This window comes from Ceratosolen solmsi, unplaced genomic scaffold (genome assembly GCF_000503995.2).
Source record: "Ceratosolen solmsi marchali unplaced genomic scaffold, CerSol_1.0 scaffold63, whole genome shotgun sequence".
Classification (NCBI taxonomy): domain Eukaryota; kingdom Metazoa; phylum Arthropoda; class Insecta; order Hymenoptera; family Agaonidae; genus Ceratosolen; species Ceratosolen solmsi.
In genome coordinates, this window is record NW_011948437.1 from 2,300,491 (window position 1) to 2,326,366 (window position 25,876).

At 25.1% G+C, this 25,876-nt stretch overlaps 1 protein-coding gene across 1 annotated transcript; it reads left to right on the forward strand.

The window, feature by feature from the left end:
• The first annotated feature begins 854 nt into the window (after positions 1-854).
• On the forward strand, positions 855-5,901 carry LOC105365253 (uncharacterized). Its single transcript, XM_011503367.1, has 5 exons — positions 855-1,111; positions 1,549-1,815; positions 4,229-4,362; positions 4,431-4,596; positions 5,486-5,901. The coding sequence occupies exons 1-5, from the start codon at positions 872-874 to the stop codon at positions 5,879-5,881; spliced, it is 1,203 nt and encodes a 400-aa protein (XP_011501669.1). The 5' UTR covers positions 855-871; the 3' UTR covers positions 5,882-5,901.
• Positions 5,902-25,876: the final 19,975 nt, after the last annotated feature.

The following is a 25,876-nucleotide window of genomic DNA, read 5'->3' on the forward strand; positions in this document are numbered from 1 at the left end:
ATCATCATTAAGGCTACACAACTGGATTAATATTTATTATTTTATTTTTAATATTATTGTCAAACATATTTTTAATGACAATGATTTGCGTTTATCATTAATAAAAAGGAAAAAATAAATATAGAGTATTATTTTATTAAATTTCATTAGTGCAATATTTTTGATTGTTAAGAAAATCTAACTATTGAATAAGTTGAAATTTATTTCCGACAAACGCATAATAGTAAAGAAAATACAAAGATGACAAAGCAGACCGGGCATTAATATTGCATAATAGTCAAATGACTATTCCTTTATGCTGTAATAATATAGATGGCGTCCGAAGATATAAAACTTGCATACTTCTACTTATTTTTCATTCATTATACTTACATTCATTTCACGATCATATAAACAAGTGCGCGATCGTATTATAAGCAGTTTAGTAAGTGAGTGGTACATGCAGATAATTATTCGTAAATTAAAATTTTAAAAAGTAAATGAACACATTATAATTAAAGTGATTTTATCTGTAGAAATATCTATAACTTTATGACAAAAAATGTTACAATTATTCCATTCAATGCGTCTTCAAACGCATTATTACAATTTTAGTGTTATTAAATATTATACTTAAATATTATTAAATGTACGACAAATCTTAAACATTTTTCTATACTGCAAAAAAAAATATGTATACATATATATATATATATATATATATATATATATTTATATTTATATATTTATATTTTTTTATATTTTAAATATATACATTGAATTGCAAGCTAAGACAGAACATAGTAAATTTAACTCGTCTTATCAGTTAATGATCTTGTTTTGGTGCACATAATTCTTATATTTTACAGAAATGGATTCCGATAAACTAGAGATGATAAAAAAGTTGATAGATATTAAATTGATACAAAAAGTTATGCAAGAATCAGAAAATGATTATAGTATAGAGGTCAATGATATTGTATTTATTTTTGCAACCAATAAAGGTGATAATTATGCGAGTGAAATGTTTCGTGCATCTATTGAATATACTCGATCTAACGGTATAAAAAAAGAAAAGAAATCTCTAATTATAAAGGCCGAGCCATTATCCGAAGGATTACAAAAAGATTTGGTAAGATTTTTGTGTAATTTAAGAACTTAATTTAATACCCTCAAACTTCCCTGATTTTAATAATTAATAATTAAATGAATTCATTTTATTTAAGTATCGTTAGTATAGAATTATGATAAGTAGCGTTATATTCAAAATGAATTCATCATTATATTAAATAATTTTTAACTTGATTCCTAACTAATCTACTCGATTGTAAAAATAATTATAGAAATGAAGAAAAAACAAGAGATAATAAATGAAAATGAAAGCAAAGTTCAATTTTATATAGATAATATCGTGTATTTTTATTATTGAAGTACTATTATTATATTGTAAAATAAAATGACATTCGGTCTTGATGCCGATCAGAATTGTGATTAATGCAGTTGAATGAAATAAATCATTGAGATATTAGTTACCATTCATCTTTCAGTAATACGTTAAACTTGTTTCAGATTACAAAATCAGAACTTTTTACAACAGAAATGAATATGATAATGAACACTTTGGTAAAGATGAATGAACTTGTAAAACCTGAAGCTTGTTTCAGTGGCCGAGGTTTGTACACGCAAATTAAACCTTCTTTGCTCATTATGGAGGACTTAGCGCCTCTAGGTTTCCGCATGGCCGATCGTTTAAACGGTCTTGACGATGACCATAGCTTATTGGCTATTCGCAGTTTGGCAAGATTTCACGCAAGCTCTGTTGCGCTTTGTGAAAAGGTATGATCTTAAATTACGGTATTTTTTTGGTTAATGAACGAACCCAAGTATATTAAAATTAAAGCTCTCATACGCACGCACTCTAGCAGTTACTAATTCTTGTTTATTATTCCTAAATATACAATTAATTTTATGTAATGTATCTAAAATGTACTTTGTTTTCCTACTCCTTCTCAAAAAAACCTAAGATACTTTAAATATTAAACGATATCATTATTTTCATACTATTACTATTCTATATTGTTTCTCTATTATTATTTGTAATACATTTATTATTATATATATTTTTAAATTATTTTATGTTATAATAATAGAATTTGTATACTGGTTTTGTTATTCATTTTTAAGTCTTTTTCAAATACAAGTGTCTTGTTTAAAGAAGATTTTTGTTTAACAATGTACAAAGATTTCCTTGAATAAATTATATTCCAAGACTATAATATAGTAAATGACTTTTATTAATAATTGAAAAATAATTCAAAATATTTTTAAAAAATATTAAATTTCATAATCAATTTTTCCAAATATAATCGAATAAATAGTCCCTAAAATATTAACTGCGACTAGAAGAAAAATTTAATAAAACGTGTTTAATTATTAATAAGACAAATATAAATTATTATCTATATTTTTTATACATTGAATTATATATTTATATTTTTTATTTATAAATTTTTATAAACAATATTACACTTTTGATCTATAAATTTCTTATAAATAATATTATATTGATTAAATTTATAATAAATACAATTATAAACACATAAAATAATTACGTTCCCTAAGTTTTCAAATTAAATTTCAATATGATAAAATTAGATAGAATATTTTAAATTAAACCTAAAGATAAATTACCTTTGTAAATTAAAAAAATTATATTAGAATTTTGTGTTTAAAAAAACTGTCTACGTTAGTAAACAATGTAGTGAATTGCTAAAGTAATTTGCAATGGATGTAATAAAATGTGAGTATTTTATTAAAGTTAACAACAAGATCGGAAATTATTGTATATTGAATGTAAATTTTAATATAAAATTAATATGTAATGACATCGAAAGTTTCCATGCAAGTATCATTTTTATTTTAAGATTATTCATAGTAGCGAGTGCTAATAAACTAAATAAAATATTTAATTTAAATATGTTACTTATTCATTAATAGAAGCCTTCACAAAAAATGGAAGAAAAAATACGACCTTTATATATAATGATAATAAGATATTAAATTTTTTTCTACTTATATAACTATCTCTATAATAATGTATTTCTTGAAATTATATTGCAGTGGTATATATTTTTTAAAAACGAATAATTAAAAAGAAAATTTAATAGAATAATACCTAGGCTATTCTTATTTTCATGTTTATAAAAGTTTTTATTTTCATTATAAAGATATTAAAAACAAATCTTAAAAAAAACAAAATTAAGTTTTTTTTATAACTATAAATGGAAGTATAGCCGACAATACATTTATAGTATATATGGTATCTATTACGATATCATTAAGAAATACAATTTTTTTAGTTAATAAAAGATTGTTATAAAATATTTTACTAAATTTCAGTTTAAAAATATATTTAATTTGTATAAAAATATTGTTTGTAATTATAGTTTATTTCGTACATTTATGTATTAATCCGTTTTATTGAAATAATTATATGCACTTTGCATAATTTTTATGTAAGGCGTATTTTATTTTATTTTAAGGTGTATAAATTGATATTCAAAATTATTATACATAAATGTATTTTCCAAATGACAGTCATATAATTAACTGCAGACATAAGATTTATGTTGTTATAATTACAGTATTCGGGTCAATCTCATAAATATTAATTTGACTAAAAAACATTTGTTCTATAAAAATAGTTTTTCTTAAATAATAAAAAAGTTTCTTTCTTAAATAATTAAAAAATTACTCATTTCAGTTATTTAAATCCAAAAAAATTTCGCTTTCTAATATAATCCCATTGTGTAGCTGTAAATTATATATAACTTACATTATATTTTCCTAATATAGATTAAACCAAATTTTTTTTTAAATTATATAAATTGAATATACCAATTTTTCAAACAATAAAATTTTATGAAAATTACTTTTTTGCAGAAATATTGTCACGAAATATTTATAAATAAAAATCCTAACAGTATTATTATAATTTAAAAATTGGTTTTACACAAATGATATACCATATTAAAACTATTTTTATTTTGAGAGAATAATAGTATTTGAAATAATTTTCAAATATCTTCACTATACTCAAACTTTTAAACTAATTGAGACACCAAAATACTATTTATTATATTCTATATAGTTTTAATTTTTGCGTACATATTATTTACATATAAATGCAGTACATTCTTGCACTTGCACTTGCATTTGGGTATAGTATCTACATCATTTTTTTATTTAGGACCCATCAGTAAAACAGTGTTATACACATGGAATGTTTTCCGCAAATCAACCCAAAGAAATGCAAATGTTTTTTATCGAAGGAGTAAAAAATCTAAGTAAAGAAATGGTTAACTGGCCTGAGTTAGATCCAAAGTAAGTAAAAGCAATAATTAAATAAATTAGAAAATGTGAAACTAATAACCTAATTAATTCTAAAACAGAATACCACAAAAACTTGAAAAAATAGCTGATACAGTTTTTGAAAAAGCAAGTAAAGCTAATATTTTTCGTGATAACGAATTCAACGTAATTAATCACGGAGATTACTGGATTAATAATATGATGTTCAAATATAATGATAAAAATCAACCTATTGCTCATATATTCGTAAGTATCCTCTCCAATCTATTGAATTGAGAAAAGTTGTTGATATAAAAAATATTCGAATATTAATAAATTAATAAAATAAAATAAATTTCATAAACAAATTTAACGAGGATGAAATATTTCAATTTTAGAGGAACTATTCAGTATACCTATAAAGATTATAATACTTTAAGAGAAAATTTAAGACACTAAGTTTTTTATTATTCTTTTTTTGCTATGGTCAAAGTACAATTGCTTATTATGAATAAAACAAAGAATTTTGTAGAAGCGTTCATTAATTTAATTGTGCGTTCGAATTCAATTTTTGCTTATTTTATACAACAGAATTTTTTACTCTACATCTATGAATTTGAAAAACACAAATGCTATCCATTCTCTTCGTTTATATTTCCCTTTTCCCTGATAATTTATACTAAATTATTTCTCTCTCTCTCTCTCTCTCTCTCTCTCTCATTCTGTCTCATTACGAAGTTCAAAAAGCACCTACCAACAATTTCATTTCCAATTAAAGACGTGTCTTGAAATTTAAGTCAACTTAAATTTAAGTGAACTTATTGACTGATTTTATATGCTTTTCTAACTTTACCTAAAATAATTAAAATCATGTACACAGCATATTATTTATTCAAATTATCATTATAATTATATATTATTCATATTTTTAAAAAATTTGTTTTTTCCATTTATAAATGTTTTCTAAACGTTTTCTATAAAAAACATTTAAATATATTATTGTCAAATATAATTCTTTGTTCATGTATAATTATTTATCAGTTTGTAAAATACATAAGAATAAATCTGTATTTCACATGAAATAGTTATGTTAATGAAATTAACAAATTATTTATGGCCTTCATATTGTACATTCATATTGTATTTAATATTTCAGGTTGATTTTCAGTTCTCTCATTATTCTTCGCCAGGAATTGATCTACAATATTTTTTTAATACAAGTTTAAATGACAATTATTTCACAAAAAATGAGCAAAAGCTTTTAGAAGAATATTTGCGAACGTTAACTTTAACCATGTCAAGATTAAAATGCCAAACTAAAGCACCTACTATGGATGAACTTATGAAAATGTATAAAGATCGTGCCTTTTTGGGAATGATGGCCAGTTTAATAATTTTGCCAATAATATTAGTCAAGAAGGATGAAAGTATGAATATAAACGAATTAATGGACGCATCAGTAAACGGATCTGTAGTCTACGGAGGAAAATCTTTTCGCAAAGCTATTGTTAAGCGATTGCCAATATTTGATAAAATGGGATTTCTCGATTGACATTGTATCTTAATTGATTAATGAAACATTAATGTTAAAAGTTTTTTTTTTTAATTTATAATTTTAGATTAATATACATAAAAATAGGCTACTAATATAGTCTAATATTAATATATATAATTTTTTTCTAAACATAATGCAGCAGGATCTATTTATATCTTGATATCTGAAATGATAATAAGAAGGAAAATTATAAAGAATAAAAATTGTTTTATAAAATATGATTCATTGATTTTACTTTAATTCAGAAAACATTATTAAAAAAGAATTTGAATGATTGGCTTTAAGTAACAACTGCACCGATATATTAAAATGAAAATATAATTATTTAGACTAAAATTACTATATTAAAAAGTAAATGATTATATATATATATATATATATATATTTATATTTATCTCTTGTTTTTATTATTTTAAAGATATGTAACGATTGAATAATATGTGCCGATTTACAATAGTACATTTTAATATCTTTATTTTAGAAAGATAATATTTGCAGAATGAAGTGGTCAATGAAGCATCTATTGCAAGATATCAAAAAAGAAATTCATACAAGTAGATAAATAAATGCTCGTTAGATTATTAACAGAGTTGTTATGCCCGTTATGATGATCAATAGATAACCATGTATTCGTAATTGCAACTTGGTGAGAGTAGGGGCATTTGCTTGCAATCAGTTTATACGCAATTTCTCATAAAATGTAAGCTTACATCATATACTATTAATAAACTACGAATATCCTATCTACATTTCTATTATATAATGCTTTCTGCTTTAACTCAACGACTGACCCAGTTATTTTTTTTATTCTTTAAGAATGTGATAATTAATTCTATGTGGTTATCAACAAAGCCTATTCATCCATACATACGCATTAACAAGTGAAGGAAAAAGTGAGTAGGGTGAACTACAAACTCAGAAGATGAAAACAAAATAAATTCACAAAGTCCTGATAAGATATTGGTAATGAGGTGATGAAAGTTTTATCAGTTAATGTAAGTAATGCAGTGAAAAAGTAAGGAGTGCATAACATAATATCTCTAAATGGCGGGAAAAGCATGAGAGACTATCTTTTCTTCTTTTTTAATTTTTTCTTCTACATTTAAAAAGAATGAAGTTAAAGAACAAAAAAATAATAATGAATGGATGAATAAATAAAGGACAGGTAAGGAAATGTGTAAGGGTTTTGCCCTCGTATAAATAATTAAAAAATATAATAGATAAAAGAGATCTTCCTTGATTCTCTGCAAAAGTTCAATGCCAATTTTTATAGATAAAAAGTTGCTCATTTATTAACAGGAATTAGACAACTTACATCGAATAAAATTATTGTACTCTGAACAGTTTGTCTTTATCGTAGTTTGTATGGAGCTTACATTTGCTGTCAAAATGGTAATAAAAATACTTAGTACTGCAAAATTTAAAAAATTGAGCCATTAAATACTATAGAGATTGTAAGGAGTAGTTAAATTGTAAGGGTAGCATGATTCAGGCGTTCGTTCCATTTATTTCTGCTTTACATCCGAACTCCTGATTTTGAGATTCAATGACAGAATAAATAAACAGAATGAATACTTCGCATTCAACAGTTACTAATAGTTCGATTTGGAATTGAAAATGACTTAATGCGTCAAAAATGACAAACTAATGATCTTGTTATTGATAAATAATTATCGGAGAAAACAATAAGAAAGTAAGAATGGGAAGAAGACGAGTAATTTGTTGATGCATAGTGATTACTGGTAATATTCTCTTCCTCTCAATAATCTCTTCCAACGCATTCTTACACTTTGTGTATTACTTTTTTATTCATTTATGTAGCATTCCTAGTTTGAATAAGCATCATATTGTTTATGATTTTAATCTTTATAATGACCGAGGCTTCTTCAATCAATCACGCATCAGCCACCGCGTTGCTGTTGTCCTCTCTTCTTGTCGAATTTCACTTTTTTACCCTTCACTTACAGTCATATCCCTTTCAGAATAATTTATAGAACCATTCGAGTTTATAGCGTCATAAATATATCCATTTTCATTTCACTGCCATGAAGATTTACTTTTTAAATATTACACCTCTCGTCAATAGACTCTCCACAAATGCATTCACAATAATTTGATATTTTATGTAAGATAATCAGAAAATCGATATAAAAAACCAGTCTGAATTATAAGATTAAATTTCTTGCGAATGGAAATAGAAAGTTGACTTTCTTTGTCACTTTCTGAGATTGTGGTAAAGATTCAGGCAAGAAATAAACAGCTTTTCTCTATCCCGAGAATTAAATCCCTTATTTCATGACAAATAAGTGAAAAGATTAAATAAAACTTTAAGTACCTTGAATATTTTTCAAATTACGACAAAACGAACAGCATGATATGATAATGTAATAAAATCACCCTAATCTGTTTGAAAATATTAAAAATAAAGAGCATTTTTTATAAACATTAATTAATGATAAAATAAAAACTATTTAATTCTGATTTATCAAACCTATGCACTATAAATATATACATATTTTCTAAATGAAATGATAAAAAATTGAAAGTATTTTATAAATAATGATTTGGTATAAATATCTTTTCTACTCCATTCGAATTAATATAAAAATATGTAACACTAATGACTTTTTAACTAATTAAAAAAAATAGAAATTCCTAATTATAATTGAAAATGGTAATATAATTATATAATTAATATTATATGTTAAATTTTATATAGATTTTTTTTTTCAACATGTATAATTTATATATATTTTATAAAAGTAATAAAAAAGATATATTATTTAATATATTGGTAATTAATACAAATATATAAGATAATGATGCACAAATTTGATATTCTATTTAAAATTCTAATTTTATATAGTGCTTACGTTTGATTTTAAATTAATTAAGAAATTGCTATTCATAAAATGTTTGAATTACTTTATAAGAAATAATGAGTTTATTGTTTTAATGACTATCAAAATATTATAAATTAACCGTTAATATTTCATATACAGTTAGTTATCTAAAAAGATATTGTGCATATTAAATATTTTTATACGCAATCAATTATAGATATAAGTAATGTACAATCGTTGAATATTTAAATATGAAATTTTTTTATTTGAATTTCATATATTTTATACGAATGACATTTAAATTTTATAAATTTTGATAGAATTACAAATTTTTATTTATTTTTATTATTCCTAAGCCAATAATAAATGAATTTAATTAATGGCTAAAAATTTAATCATTAGTATGGTTGAATACTTCTAAGGTTAAATTGTCTGAATTAATTATACGATAATTCTTTTTATGACAAGTTTAATTAATGTACCAAATATACATAAGAGTTATGTTTTATAGTTTTATTTATTAAGATATTACAGTAAAAATAAAAATGTTAAAACATTATTGTCAAATATCATGTGTATTTTACATGTTTTATCTCTTTTGTATAAATTTCCTCTATCTTATTTTATAAATTAACTTCATTTGTTTTAATCAAAGTATATTAATCTTATTACAATTTGATAAAATAAATTTAAAAAATTTTTTTAATTAGAAATATTTAGTTATAAATATTATTGATCAAATAATTAATTATAAAAAATTTCGTTATTAAATTAAGTAGGTTATTTACATGAAGCATTAAATATATTATCTTTCCTTGCGCTATTGTTCTTGTCAATTATTATTATCAATGTTCTTATTATTATTCCTATCATTGTTATTATTGTTATATGAATATTAAAAGTTATTTTGCAATCAGATCTTCAAAAGAATAAGATTTTAATTAGAGAAATAGCTATGTAGTTATTAAAAAATTAATTACAATTTTATTATGCTTATGTTTGTAACGTATCTTTAGAAAAAATGTAATAGTATCGAAAAATGTATTCAATAATTTAAAAAAAATCTTTACATTTATTTAATATGTAATAATATAAAATGTATATTAAAAATATTTGTGTTTCATACGTGTACGAAATTAACCTACTTTTTCTTATTAATATATATATATATATATATTCATCCATAAGAATCACATTCATTAATTAAACATTCGGTTATAAATCGAAACTCTTGAATATGTATTATATTTGTTAAAGTAGTATTGAAATAGAACCAGGATAACATGATAACTAATCGTCTGCGTTGAACAATAGTGATGTTGGACAATTTTAACAAACAATTTTGAGGAGGATGGAATGAGACAAGGCTCTATGTCAATTGACCATCTATGTACATTTAATCTTCTCTTTCGATTTACGTAAATTTTAAAACAATTGCATATAACTTAATTATTCTGTTCTTTTTTTATAAAAAATACTGAATAATATAAAATAAATTCGTTTTCATAATCATATATATCGATTCGGTATGTTCATACAAAATATAACTGTATAGTAATTGAACAACTATACAAGTGATAAAATTGAGAAAAGTGAACAGTTATTAGTAGTAAATCAAATTATTGTAAAACGCTTTAACAAATTATGAGTCTAAAATTCCACATTAATTAGACTTACCTATAGTTCTGAATGTAGGTGCATGACTTGAATGAGTCCGTTGTAAATATAAGCCTCCAAGGAGCACCAAGATAGCTCGAAAGAACCTCATTGGCAACATCGTCATTGCTCCATAAGTGATACCTAATAAAAAATATTGCTTAGCAATAAAAATACAGAAGAAATAAAAATAGTAAAAAGTCGAAGACTATTATTTCTTAGAGTTTATAAAACGTAGTTCTGAGTAGAAAAAGGTTACAGAAATATTATGAGGAGTTGATTTGGAACAGAGAAGAAGATTGTTAGATAATAAATTGGGTATGTCAATAGAGGCGAGAGAAAATATAGAAGTGATAACTAATATTTGCGATCGATGTTGAAGGATTATGAAGCCAATAGATAATCTTTTTGCAAATTTAGCGGAGTTCAAATTGAGCACATTTTTCAGTCGGAAACAAACATTAAACGAGCTTAGTGTCAATGCTTATTTTCTCACTTTCTTGATAGGTGCAAGTCATCTATGTAGATCTTCTTGCCTTCTACTTCTGCTTATAAAGCTCCCGTGATTTTAATTCTCGATGCTTTTTTCGGATAATAAATACAGAAACATCTAAAGATATTACCAAAATTTTTCAATAAATAAATACATTGTTTGAAATGCAGTGTTATGTGCATCGTACTTACTCTACGAAGAAACCATATTCCACAATAATTCAATAATTGTATTATTATCGATGCATTTGTCTAACACTATATTTTAACTCCATATCAAATATTTACGTATATTGGTAATTATATATAAAAAATTATATATAAAAAAACTTATTACACGTCCCATTTTCTAAAAATTACTAACAATATTTGATTAAAAGTATATTAAATATAAATTAATTTTTATATAATTATATTACTATTCATATTTATGTAATAAATCAGATAATAATCATTTAGCATATACATTTTATTTATTATTATAATTCTAGATATATAGGATATATTCTAGATATTATAGGCACTATTCTCATGTAATTAATCAGCACAAAAAATATGATAATCGTAGGTTTTAATTAACAAGAAACCTTCGAGATAATAAATGTAGGTGAATAAGATAGCACTCAGATACATTTGAGTAGAGCTACATCAGTGTTATTTAAGTTTTCGTGGGAGAAGTAACTAAAAGAATATTCAAAAAGAATATAATAGAATAAACACAAGGATAGAAATAAAAACTGTATAAAATGGTTTTTTATTCGGCTTATAAACGTATCTACCTTCTAAGCTTTCTGTTATAGAATATTCAAAGCTTTTACCAGATCCCACATTCACAATAAACTCACCTGTGTAGTGAAACACATAATATCATTGATCACAGCGTCCTAAATGACAACGAATTAATACTAACGTTTTTACTTCATTGAATGCCTTTTTTTAATGATTATAGATTTTCATCGGATACAACGACTTCAAATTAAAAAGTTATATTCTCTTCGTTACTTTATTTTATTCTGTTACATTAATTGGAATCAAATACATCTGTATTAATTTGTGTTAGCATCATTTGTCTCGTTAAATTATAAAATCAGTCTATTAATTGTACATTATTTAGGGCTCTTACAAAAAATCTCGTTTGATATGTCATTATAATAGGAAATGAAAGCATTGTATAAGCATGTCTTACTTGTACACCTTGTCCACTTGCTACTTTTATCTTTCTAAATATAATCAGATATTTTAAAAGTTAATAAGAGAATACAAATAATAATATAGGAAAAACAATATAAACTTTAGAATAAATTCTGTATCTTTTAAGCTATTGTTGTGGTTTTTTCGACTTAGCAATGTTTAGAATGTATATGCAAATATTGGATAAAATGCAAAATTAGGTTCTTTAAAACACGTTTGAATATCTAAATGTGCATATAAAGTAAGTTTGAAAATTATGCAATTCGTTCATTTGCATTAAAAAAAATAAAATAAATCAGTAACTAATGTAAAATTATATCGATATTTGTGAATGTTAATACATTACCACAAACAAGATTTTGTAAAAACTACAATTATAGAAATTAAATATGAAGGATAGTTCAAGAAAGATTGGAACTTATAAAAAATCATTGAACAAATGAAAGGTTCGGATAAATTACTGCAATTAAAATTAATATTAAAAATCAATTATTATTTAGATTTAACCAATGAACAGATATCATAAGATTTTATGAAGACTCTTCATATTATTACGGTCGATACATGTATACATCGCTATTCTCATAAGTCATCAATCACCACGTAGCTTTGATGAATACACGGCAACCGAATCGCTTTACCACGCTTTAAGCTTTACACTAGGAAATGGAAACTTTGATGAATTTTTGAATTGAACTTTTAAATCTCAATCCGAGTTGCTTTTTGAAGAGTAAAAATATAACTTGTAAATAGAAAATAATGTGTGGATATATATATAATAAATAAATAAATTATACAAATAATAAATAAAGAATAAACAGAAAATGGAATAGAGTAAAAAAAATAAGAAAAGGATATATATATATATATATATATATTTACTTGTAATATCTTTTTATCCTTTTCTTATTTTTTTTTATATATATATGTATATGTATATAATAAAAGTGTAAAGAAAAAAGGTGGCTATAGTGTCGTAATTAGAAAATGGAAAGACGAGTAGAGCCGCTGCTTCTGCCAAATGCCAGAGAGAAAAAAGGAGTATAAGAGATGGACGAGTGAATCAAGAGCAGAGAACAAGTCGCTATTAATTAACTTGAGTTTCTTGCCTTTCTCTTCGTGCAGAGTTTTATGGGACCAAGTATGTATTCACCAAGGGAAAATAAGTATGCCATAGTTATCTTGATTTTCTTTGCTGTCGACTTTTCCATTTTCCATTATATTACTTCGTCTGCGTTAGAAAGCTATAAAATATTGCTTATGTTTTACATGAGCGTAATAATGGGGAGACGAAGGTGTTAGCTCATGAGAGATGACCGGTAGAAGTGGGCCTCTTGGTAATTATGCTCCATCGCGGAATCAAGCATAGCTCGACACTGCCGATGCTTTTTAAAGGAAGAAACATCGAGCCTATTGATTTAAAGGATTTTATAGAACTTTACGTTGGGAATAAAACTGATGTCGACTCCATTAAGCAATAAAAATGATCGTTACCGCGCCATTTTGTAGAAAATATGTGCACACGTGTTAAGAATGAAGGGAGTATAATCGAAATCGCGCTTCTTGTTTTCAAATTTTTATTAAATGGTCAAGTCTGTAGTCTTCTTCGCCCTTTCTGTCCCTCTCTTAGCTTCATCTCACGAACAGCATCAATTACAGAGATAATATGATTGAGCATATAGCATGGAGTGCACGACACTGGGTTACACCTACGCATGCACTATATTCACTCCTTAGGAGAGTGTCTCTCGGGCTCACAGCATCGTGCAGACAAACTGGCTCGAAGCAGACTAACCGTAGTCCCTATTCGGCCTCCCCCTAGCTGTCTTTTTGTCTTCCCTCCCGTTCTCGATGTCAGCTGTTAACGCAGCCCCAGCATTGGAACACGGGCTGCCACGCTGGGCTCACTCGCGCTCAACATCCTCGTGTGCTACCGAGAGTTGGGCTGCTGGCACCGGCACTGCCAGGCTTTGACTGCTGGCTGCTGGGGCTGGAGCCGACGGCGGGGCAGATGCGCGGCCGTCTATACCACCACCACTTCTCCTTGCTTTCATCCCTGCCCACGCCTTCACCCTCGTCCCCACCAACATTAGTCAAAGAAGATCCCTTTCAGCCACCCTCAATGCGCGTCTCACTGCCGTCGTCAATGCGATCGTCATCGAGATCCTAAAGGCTAGGGCCCGAGAAATCGTCGGTCAAAAGAAACGAAGTTCCGTGACTTTCATTGATCAGTAGCTGAATTCAGGAAACATGACTTCTGGTTGTAGCCAAACGCGAAAAAATCCTGTATCTTTATATGAGCCAACTCGGAGCCGTAAAATCGATAATTTTCTGTTGTGCCAAGTATTTTTTCGTTATTATATTGTCAACCATATTCCATTTTTACGTAAATTCATTATCATGTATTTATAGTTTGTTACATTCTAACCTTTTTCTTTCTTACACTGAGTTGAAAATTAAAAGCAGTAACCAGTGGTCGTCGATAATTGCTTTTATTACTAGTGTTTACGAAAGAAAATAATAGTAGGAGACATATATAATTGACAAACAATATCTAATAGTTATACATCTAATAAAACCTATAATTCAAATGAATTACAAATCGAATATTAATAATGTGCATCATTACATTATTTTACTTATAATTTATAATGGACACGTCGATATTTATTTATATATTGATATTCAATATACAAAAAACTGCAAAACGCACGTTAAAAAAATGATAACAATACACTCTACTGACATATTACATAAAATTATTTATGTATATGTATGTATCTGCATATGTTCATATAGTTTTAATGGGTTTTAATTAATTTTTACGAATTTTTAAATTGCTATTTATTTTTTAAATTACTTTTTAAAAATAATGTAATAAATATTCAAGATTTACAAATTTTTAAAAAATTGTACAGTTTTTCTAAAAAAAATAATTACTTTCAAATATACAGTTCGTATTTATAATCAATTTTTTAATCCACGTCAATTATGTTTCTTTTTTTGTAATAAACTTTAACAAGTAAAAATTCTTGTTTAGATATAGACTGATAAATACTATTATTATTGACAATATTACACAGTAGATAAGAGAAATATATGTTTATAAATTAAAAAAATTCTTTTCAGGACAATATTTTATTCTGAAAGAAAAATAAACTCGAGTCGAAAATTCATAATAGTATCATATTGGATCGAATAATTATGATATAATAATCATTAAATTTTATTGTATTAATGAGAATGCATAAATTGCTTTTCAATTTCATAAATTATCGTTCGAAATTAGGAACATTTTTAATAACTTACTGAGTTCTTTATAATAGCTCAGTAAGGATCTGTAGATAATTATGACAAATAATTGTAAGTTCATAAATTAAAAGTATTAAACTTTATTATTATAAAAGCAATATTCTACATCAAATATATGCATTAGATTTGAATATACCGCTTATGTAACAACTCAATTCTTTCATTAACAAATTACGAGATAATTTGTGGGCTATAATAATAATTTAATAATATTTAAAAATATGAGTCCAGAAAAATATAATGCACATATTTGAATTAATTACTCTTACAAATTGTCATTGTAAATTTTTTTATTTTCTCATGTACTTGCCAGTAGTCTATCAAGTTTAATTTTCAATTTGTCATTAAGAATAAGTCAATTTTACATTTCATCATGATAAAATTATATTAACACTATTTATAATAACTGTTAAAAAGTGATGTGTAAAGTAAAAGAAATGTTCAATATGTTACAAATACTTTCTGTATAGAATTAGTATTTTGTAAGATGTATATCGGAAAATATAATCAACAAATCGCGCATAATTATTCTAAGAATTTCAGACATATTAACACAGCATTTAAGCTCAAACTATCGAAGCTAACTATTAATAGTTACTAGAAAAATAATAATTACATAAAATAAGGAATAAAGCATAATAGAATTCTAATGAAAATCCATACAATAATATATTTTAAAAAATAGTTAATAAAATTAAATATTAAGGTAAAATTATAATAAGATAATCAAATTTTTCATTTCTATACATTAGTTTCGAACAAACATACTACGTTTTAGTAAAATGACGTAAAGATATAATGCATTAAAATTGATCGTAAAAATGAAATAAAAAGTTGAATAATATCAAATGAATAATCTATTGAAAAGTTTTTTAGTATAATAGCTTTTTAGTTGAAATAAGAATAGATTTTAATAAAATGTATATATATATATATATATATATATATATATATGTATATATATGTATGTAGATATATATGTATATATATGTATGTAAATATATGTATGTATGTATATATGTATGTGTGCATGTATGTGTGTAGGTATGTATGCATTTATTTATTTATGTATGTAATTAATAGTTTTTAGTAGAATAATGAACCATTAACATGAAAAATAAAAAATAGAAAATATGCAACATTCGTGTGAGAAAAGCTGGCAGCAGCTTTGTAGGTTGCTGATGGCCTCCTAACAATCGATATCACCATTAAAGGGAGAGCGTTAAAGCCAGGCGAACTAGAGTGACCGAGAGTCCTTTGTGTGTACGAAAGATGTCAGACGTCGAACTAGCTAAAATAATTGGATCGTAGCCACTGATGGGTATTTGTACAGTTACTATACGCAACTTAGATACCTATCGGTTCCCTTTCACCAGTTACTTGACACGCGATCGATCCTGCACTCCTCGGCCCTTTCTCAACCAAGAGTGAAGGATATCTTTTTTCTTATCCACAAGGCGGCCAACTGCTCTCATGTACAAACACGTGTCTGCTAAAATAGCGACAACGTTGGCTTTTGATAAGCAGTGATTAAAAGAGCCCGGTGGAGCCGGACGAGAGCTGACGGTCAGCGGGGAGTAGATAAGACTTGTTACTCAGGGGACGGGTCGCGACCCCAATCTTGACTTCAGATATTGTTCCGGGCTTTCAAAGCTCAAAGGAATTCTTGAAAAGGTATTTCGTCTTGACGATCATCTTCAATGTATTATTCCAGACTTTCAGATTACGAGTTACTATTTCGAATGGAAGACTAAAGATGGGAGGGGAAAATTTAAGATCTTGTCTCAAAAATATAATCGATCTCTACAGCCAACCGCCAAATTACTTGCTAAATCCTTATCTTATTCAGCATCTTATTCAATATTACACTCCAATCTTCAAATGGTAAATTTAACAATATTGTTGTAAGTTTTCAAGTGACAAGTTTTCAGATTGCATTGTATCTCCACTTCTAGCACTCAAGCTAACCGTAGCTTATCGGATTCGGTATTCTCAAAAATAACTTGTAAGATGAATCTTCCAGTGATTTCTTTCAGATTACTCTTGCCACCTTCCCGTTACTCCTCACTTTTTTTAGTTTATACTCATGAACATTTTTCCCATGAGCGTTCTTTACTTTTTTTCTTCTTCTTTTTACAATTTTTTTATATTTACTTGATTTAATTGAGTTAAGTCTACTATTAATTTTAAGTAGACTTATTAACTTCTTTGTACCACGTATGGATTAATGAATAGACCACTGATTATTGTTAAAACAGCGAGATTTCTTTTTATAAAATTGTATTATAAAAAAAATTAAATGCTCTTTTCATTTTGAATTCAAGGTAATTGCATCTTTTTTCTCAAAGCTGCAGGTACGTATTCATATTTTTAATTTTTATGCATGATTGTAGAATGGATGGCTTATAATACGCGTGGAGTGCTTAAAACAATGATACAGTTTGCATGGATTTTATTTATTCAGATTTTAAATATTAAAATTTTCATATATTAAACAAACAAATGATAATGTAGTTCAGATTAAAATACGTAAAATTAATTGACAAAATTTTCAATTTTTTGTTTTTCATTATTTAGTTAACGAGTATGATTTCATCTGAAAAATATTAATGTTTTTGTAGTATAAACTGGTATGGTACTACTTCTACAGAAATTTAGTCAAGTATAAATATATTTACACTTGTCTTAAGACATTAACCTTTTTGTTACTGCACTTATTGATGATGTTAAACTGATATCTAATTACTAATTATTAATATTCATGATTAATTATTGCATTGTAATTGTATAGCTTTTGAAAGACAAATAGATAATCAAAATTATCTGTTCGAAAAGAAAACAAGAAATATAAAAATTTCATAATTTTTACATTTTTATTATACTTCCAATTTCATAATAATTTATGTTTAGAAGTGTAACTCAATCAACATTCATTATTATTTAAAACTTAGTTTTTATATAGATTTAATAAGTATAATTAAAAAAATAACTATGTACTATATATTAATAAATGTAAGGCATATAAATAAAAATTAAAACCTAATAAAATACTGTTATATAATACTGTAATATAATATAATACCTAATATAATACTGTAATAAAGATTCACCAAATTATAAATTTTAATTTCGTTATAAAAGCAAATATAAGTGGATTAAAAAGTATGTCGGTATGAGACAGTAATAAATAAAAATTCTATCTAAATTAATTGATATAGCAATCAATTAATATCATATGTACATATTGAATTAAAACGTAATCTTTGAGTCAACAGTAATTACTAGATTTTTTAATAAAGATATAGATATTGTAAAAAGAAGTGTGAAGTAACTAAAAGTGAATCATGTCTGCATCATGGGTATCTTATAAGAAAAGGATGGAAATTGTTGGCTTACCTTTGAAGCACGTTTCTGTCTCCTTACTCTACTCATCACTATGCCGACACTAAGTACTATATTCTCTGGTGGCAGTGTCACAACCAACCAGTAAGCATAAATATTCGCAACTTGTATAACTGCATGTCTATATTCTTCTCGAATGGTTATAGCCTCGACAAAAACCATTCTTTTCCTTTTCACTCCACAACTCTATCGTTTTTCTATCGTTTCTCCACGATTGCTTTCACAAAATACTCTTACTCAACGTACTTTTTGCTACAATTTCGAAGGAGGATCGAAAGCGTTCTTTATTCCACAATACTTATTGAGTCCTTTTACAGACTCAACGCGCTTTTATGTAATAGCTTCTCTATTTTCTTCTTTTCTTCCACCATTTCCTCTTTCCTATCACACACACACGCCCGCTCACGTGCGCGCACACACACACGCGCTTTTTATTTTTCTCTTTCTTTACATCGGCTCCTATATGAATAATATAGAATGAAAAAGCAATAAATTTATAATTTTCATTATCTATAATTGGCAGGCATTAAATGCTAGTGCTTAATAATTATCTATCTTACGTATAATAATGTACTTGAAATTTAACTTTAAATTCTGCAATTGGTTTACAAATGTATAACAAATATATTTTAGTTCAAAAAAAAAAAACTTTAAAAGAGCACAGATCAAACGATGTAGAGTCGAATTTGATATCGATTTTAAATATGCATTTTACTAAATGATATTATAATACTAGATTATATTATACTAAAATTAATGGATGAATAATATAGTATAGCATGATTTTTATTAATTAAACAAAACATTTTTAGTTATATACTCAATTAGTATGATAAATAATTATAACAAGTTATACCATTTTGAAGAAGATATAATAATATGATATGTATAATAATAATATTAATAAAAATATAATAATAATTAATAATAATATAATAATAATAATAATAATAATATGATTTATATATAATGTTTACGCAGTAATAACTATGCTTTATAAAAAATTTATATTTAAGCAGTCACTTTGATTTAAGCTTCGAAGGAATCTTGAAAAGATCTCAGTCAAAAACAATATTTAATTAAACAATTAATTAATTTCTCTCGTTTAATTATTTATAGTATAATACAGTATAATTTTTAATTTGTTACTTAACTTATTAATAATACTGATGACAAATCACTTTATAAAAGCAATTATTATTCACTTTCTTCTACATTGTTTGGAATTATTTAAGAAGCCAAAATATTTTTTAATGTATATCTATCAAATGAAAACTTGAACCCGTAATTTACATGTAGCAATATTCAAGCTTCGTAATATTGTTTTAAAGTACAAAACTTTCTAGAAAATAATCAAGCTATTAAATCATAGATTTATCAACATTATCACTGTACTTATGACTATCATCCGTTTATTACCATTTCACATCTATATAATCTGATTACTTTTGTTTATATTCAAATGTCTTTCATCCATTACGTATTTAGCAGAATTTTTTAGAACTTCAATTTATTTATCTACAAATGCAAGATACATTGCGTAATAGTTATATACTTTAACATTAGCTAATTATAGCTAGAAAAGTGTGAATTCAATTAAAACATTTATTATTTTTATGTTTAATTTTCTTTTTCTTTTCGTTTATTAGATTATTTATATTAAGTTAAAGGATAAGGTAAATAAATATTAATTGAATAATAATTATTATATATTGAAATATTAATATTTTATAAATTTTATAAATTAAAGAGAGTACAAAAATATAGAGAAAATATGACTTTGAAATAAAATTCTTTTCCTTCTTTATTCGAATAGCATTATATATATAATAAAGAAAATTTTCAAAAATTTAATATATTAATGTACGAACGAATTTCCCATTGTTACAATGCTTTCTATTCGAGCGTTGAATTGCTTTATTCATATAAAATTTATGTAAAATCATTCGTTATTGTTGGTATATGGGTATGCAAATTAACGACGGTTGCGTCGATTATAATATATACTACTCCTGGATACTGTTTGTTAAACGATTTGACTTGATGTATGATAATGAGATGATCATAACTGAAAGGTGCTTCCCTTATTTCGATAGTTTCCTGAGTTTTCTGATCCAAGTTTCAAGTAGTATCAAGCCTATCTTATATATATTCTGGCCACCGATGTAAGTCTACCTTTTATTGCTGAAAATTTACTATACATAATCCAGATGCAACAATCAAATATTTTAGTCACTATTTTGTGATAATAAATGAAATTTTAATATTTTAAATAATAAATTCACCATTACATATATTCATACAGCTCCTTTCACCATTTAATTTACATCCTTAAAATTACAAAAATTTTATAGTCTTTTTCATTATAATTCGAATTTATTTATACGAAATTCTGAAAATTTATTTGACAACGTAAAAGGAATTATTATTCTACATATATTAAAGTTAATAAGTAATTGTAACAATTACAAAAACTTATTATCTTGACAATATTACTGAATAGATTATATGGTTATATATTACTTTTGTTTCTTTTATTTTATAATGTATTCACTTCTACTGCGTTTCTTAAATTTTATTGCACTTTTAACTCAGTATAATTGTCAACGGAACATTATATTTTATAAAAGTATATTAATTGGGACGATTTAAAAATGAACGTTAGAAATTGTGTTCCTTAATAAGAATACATGAGCGTATATAGACTGTACTCATAAGATTTGCAGGAAAATGAAAATTGGCTATGAAACATGCATATACGTTGTCACTGCCTGTCACTCTATTGGCTTTTGAATTTGGAATGTGCAGTAGTAAAATATTAGTTCTCGCCGAATGCTGCTCTTTGTACTTTGCATTATACATATAAACAATGCATTATATCTGATTACTTTTATATACAAACTTCTATTCCTTAGATAAGATCAATTGTATCCGATTATAATTAATCAAATATTACACACTCAATAGTCAACGGAATAAGGCTAAAATAACAAAAATTTCGCAGCCAACTAAATAAATGAAATAATATTAAGTAATTGCAATTAAAACACATAACGTTTTAAAAGAAAACTTGAATAAATTTAAATTGTTCATTTTCAAAAGTTTTTTAAAAATAGAAGGCATAGAAAGGAGAGAGTGAGAAGACTCACAACATAATTATAAGGATCGAAGAAAGAGAATTTATATTGTACTGATGGTTGGGAGAAACTCGTCAACTAGTCAAACAGCGCGACTTTATGCCAATTACATCTACTTGCTAAATTTTTTATTTTACTTTTTCTAATATTGAGGTTCCATTTCATCTTATACTTTTTTTACACCAACTTGAATCCCATAATTTCATGTTTATAATCCTTATTTTACATTGCTGCAATTCTGACTTCAACAATACATACTATCATATAATTTCTTCTAATATTCACCACTTACTTGTACATAGCGAACATTAAATTATAACATATAATTTTGCGTTGGAATAATTAGATTATTATCGGGTTATTTATTTTTTTGTAAATGTAAATGTCATTCTAAGTTACTCTTAATAAACTTTACTATACAAAAAATAAAACAATTTCTATTAAAAAAAAAGGAATTTTAGAGAAATAAATTTTATAATGCATAATTTAAAATAATAGAAACTCAATGGCTTGAGATTTTCCGTATACAGCTATAAACTTTAATAGTCATCTCTCAATAATATTATAATACATAAAAAAAAAATCGAAACAAAAGAAGCTATAATATAATTTTTTATTGCATTTACTATTAAGTGTATGCAAAGTAAACGCTATATACAGTCAGATAATAAAAAATACTGTATATGCATTTTCAAATAATTATTATTTCGTAATTGTCAAAGTTTAATTTTAGTTTGATTTATAAAAAAAATTTTAAGCCTTTTTGAAAAATTTTATGATCAATAATTACAAAGTTTTATCAATGATTACAAAGCCTTACAAAGTTATGCACGTTTTTTAAAATAATTAATAACTGTATGTAAAATTTGAGATCCAAATTTATCAAATATTTACTTATAATATATGTGAGTGGTAATTTTTTGATTTTTGTTTCTTTAAATTTATTGCCAAATGTAACTTATATTCGTAAGTAATCGTATTTTAACAATTTTTGTCACAGGAAGTCAAAAAGTATGTAATAACTTTAAAAAATATCAACTTTCATATTACTTGTAATAACTTAAATAGTTCAAAAATGTAAAAACAATCAAACTATTTTCAAATCTAAATACTTGCGATTAAACAATTCTCTTTAACACTGGTATAAAATAATTATTGGCTAAGAAAACAGATGAAATAGGCAAGTTATGACTAAAATAGTAAGATAAAGCAAAAGTAAGGAAGGCAAAAAAGTAGAAAAGAGAATCAATCGATTTTATATGATTCTTAAAAAGTCATTGCTCAATTTTGTAATCCTTTGTCTGCGGTCTTTTTTGTGCTCCTATTTTTATTCAGGTAAATTTTTCGTTTCGCAGAGAAAAGATAGGAAGAGAAAAATTCTCAGACATACCGTCAACGCTTTAAAGAAAAGAATAGCATTTCTTATTAGACTTTTAAATTGACATCTCATGTCGACTTTGAACGAAAACTCGCTTAAAGAAAAGAAAGTAGTAAATATATTTAAATCAACTGACAAGTTATGGCCTATAAATATTGACTTTCAAGTAGAATATCTTTCGTAATATGAAGAGTCTATAATGATTATTAATAAAATTTATTTTTAGAAGCGAAAATGTACCATTCAAATAATCTTTATATATATATCACATAGTATTTTATTGTTGAATAATGTATTAATAGAAATTATATTAAAATATGAATAAATCGAAATAAAGCTCCCAACATACAATACGAATCAATGTTCGTACAGCTAATGAGTCAAGCATTATAATTTCATTCTATTTATTTAATGGTTTAAGCCTCTAGAAGAAAATGACTCTTTATTTGTAAATAAATTTACATTTATTTTCATAAATATTTTCTCAAAATAGTAATATAATAATAAAAATACTATTGTTATAGATATTCATTAATATAATTTTTTTTAGTATCTTTCAAATAATTATAGTTTACTGTATTATAAAGAAAATATAAAATAAATTTTTTAATAAATTTTTTCAATATATCTTTTAACTTGTTATTCAGTGAAATTTATAATACTTTAAATATGTTTTATATTGAAATTTTGTATTGTTTTAATAATATTCCTATTAATTTTAATCTTTTCTTATTCAGTTATAAAAAGTTTTTCCAAATATTATTTAACAAGTTTTATATGAATTTCAAAAACATTTTATAAATACTTTCTGAAATTATAAAAATATGTTGGTTTAATTCATTTTAGTTATATATTAATATTCAATTTCTTTAATTACACAAATTTAATAGGGAAATTAATAACATAGCATTAACTAAATTTATGAGTTAATTATCTACTTACTAAGCATATGTGTGCGATTAGATCCAATTGCATACTACTTATATACACACTATAATTTATAAATTTACGAATTAGTTATACAAATTGAATTTCAGTAATTGACGATTTTTACTCTAAATTAAACATACTAACAAGAAAGATTGTCTATTTTATATTTAGAGCGAAAAATTTTTGTTATGTGTAAATAAATATATAGATAAGAAAACCCAAAGAAAGAAGTTATTTGATTTTACGATCCGAAATCGCTGAAAAGTATTTAATTACATTTTGATAAAATTGGATGAGATGCCTAGCAGCTGTGAGCGAAATGTCAGTCGTCGCTTTCGTCGTAGCCTCCGATCGAACTGTTCTTCCTTTTTCAATTTACCTTCTTCAATTAGACGCTTGAAGACACATTTAGGTCATCTCCGAGGACACCTTTTGTTTGCATTAGTTTATAATTCTTTTTATTTATTTATTTTAATTTTATCTTTATATTATTTTATTTTTCAAGTTCTTTCAGCACTTTTAACCCTATTTTTATTAATTTTTTCATATTATAAACAGTATTTTCTTGCAAATTATCCGGTCAAGAGCTTTCATTGTAATATTCTATATTAAAATTAATATTTTACGATAATATAATCTTTTGTATTAATATCACCTTATTTTTTTAATTATCTTTATGATATAGATATTTCTAATAATATAAATCTATTTCATATTATGCTAGTAAAGTATGGAAAAATATTGTTTATAGTTCTTTTTTTTTTAATATGTGATAAAAGTATAGTTTTATAAAAGTTTATGCACTAAGTAAACAGTATTTGTAAGTATAAAAAATACATATAATATATCAATTGATAAGTTACGAATTATCTTATATTAAATATATCATTTAGAATGTTATTTATAAAGATCTTAGAATATTTAAAAAATTCATTACATTATACTTATTTATTTTTTTATCTTTTTTTAAATTTATAGTATTTGCATGGGTCAAAATTTTTTAAAAATTTTTTGTAAAATTAATTAATTTTATTTAATTGACTTATTCTGATTGGAACTTCTAACGTTACAATTGAAAGGTTAAATACGAAGAAAGATTTTTATTGTGCGCGTTGAAGGGCGAGTTAATGGTTAAAAGAAAAATAAGGTAGCTGTGGACGTATGTAGGTACATGCATACAGAGTTGATGACAAATAAGAAGAGAAGTAGACAGGAAAAGAAAAGAACGAGTCCAATTTTCTTTGGTACTCGATTAGCTATTTATAAATGAGCGGTATAGCTAGAATCAAATAAAACGAAATGAATTTGTCTATGAGGCAGATAGATGGAACAGTTACTAGACATCAGCTATCGCTTTGGTTCCATCCATTAGTCTATACTTGTACGGCTATTGATATCCTACACATTTAATCGTAAATTTGAGTTTTGCTTGATTTGAAGATGATTATCTATTAAAAAATTACCGGTCACTGTATTTATGAAATATTTGCTATAATTACCATATTAATTACGATACAATGAAATGATTTATAATTACTGTACATAATAATAAAGAGAATAGAGTATTTATAACAATTTCCACAGAGCAATTAGGTTTTACAAGTGATAATATGTGATAATTGCCTGGCATTTATACCAATCAATATTTAAA

What these genes read in the sequence shown, in the direction of transcription:
- LOC105365253 (XM_011503367.1), top strand. Translation starts at nt 872, where the DNA reads ATGATAAAAAAGTTGATAGATATTAAATTGATACAAAAAGTTATGCAA. An exon ending in CTGTTGCGCTTTGTGAAAAG is followed by an intron (nt 1,816 to 4,228) that starts GTATGATCTTAA and finishes TTTTTTATTTAG; the next exon opens with GACCCATCAGTAAAACAGTG. An exon ending in TGGCCTGAGTTAGATCCAAA is followed by an intron (nt 4,363 to 4,430) that starts GTAAGTAAAAGC and finishes ATTCTAAAACAG; the next exon opens with AATACCACAAAAACTTGAAA.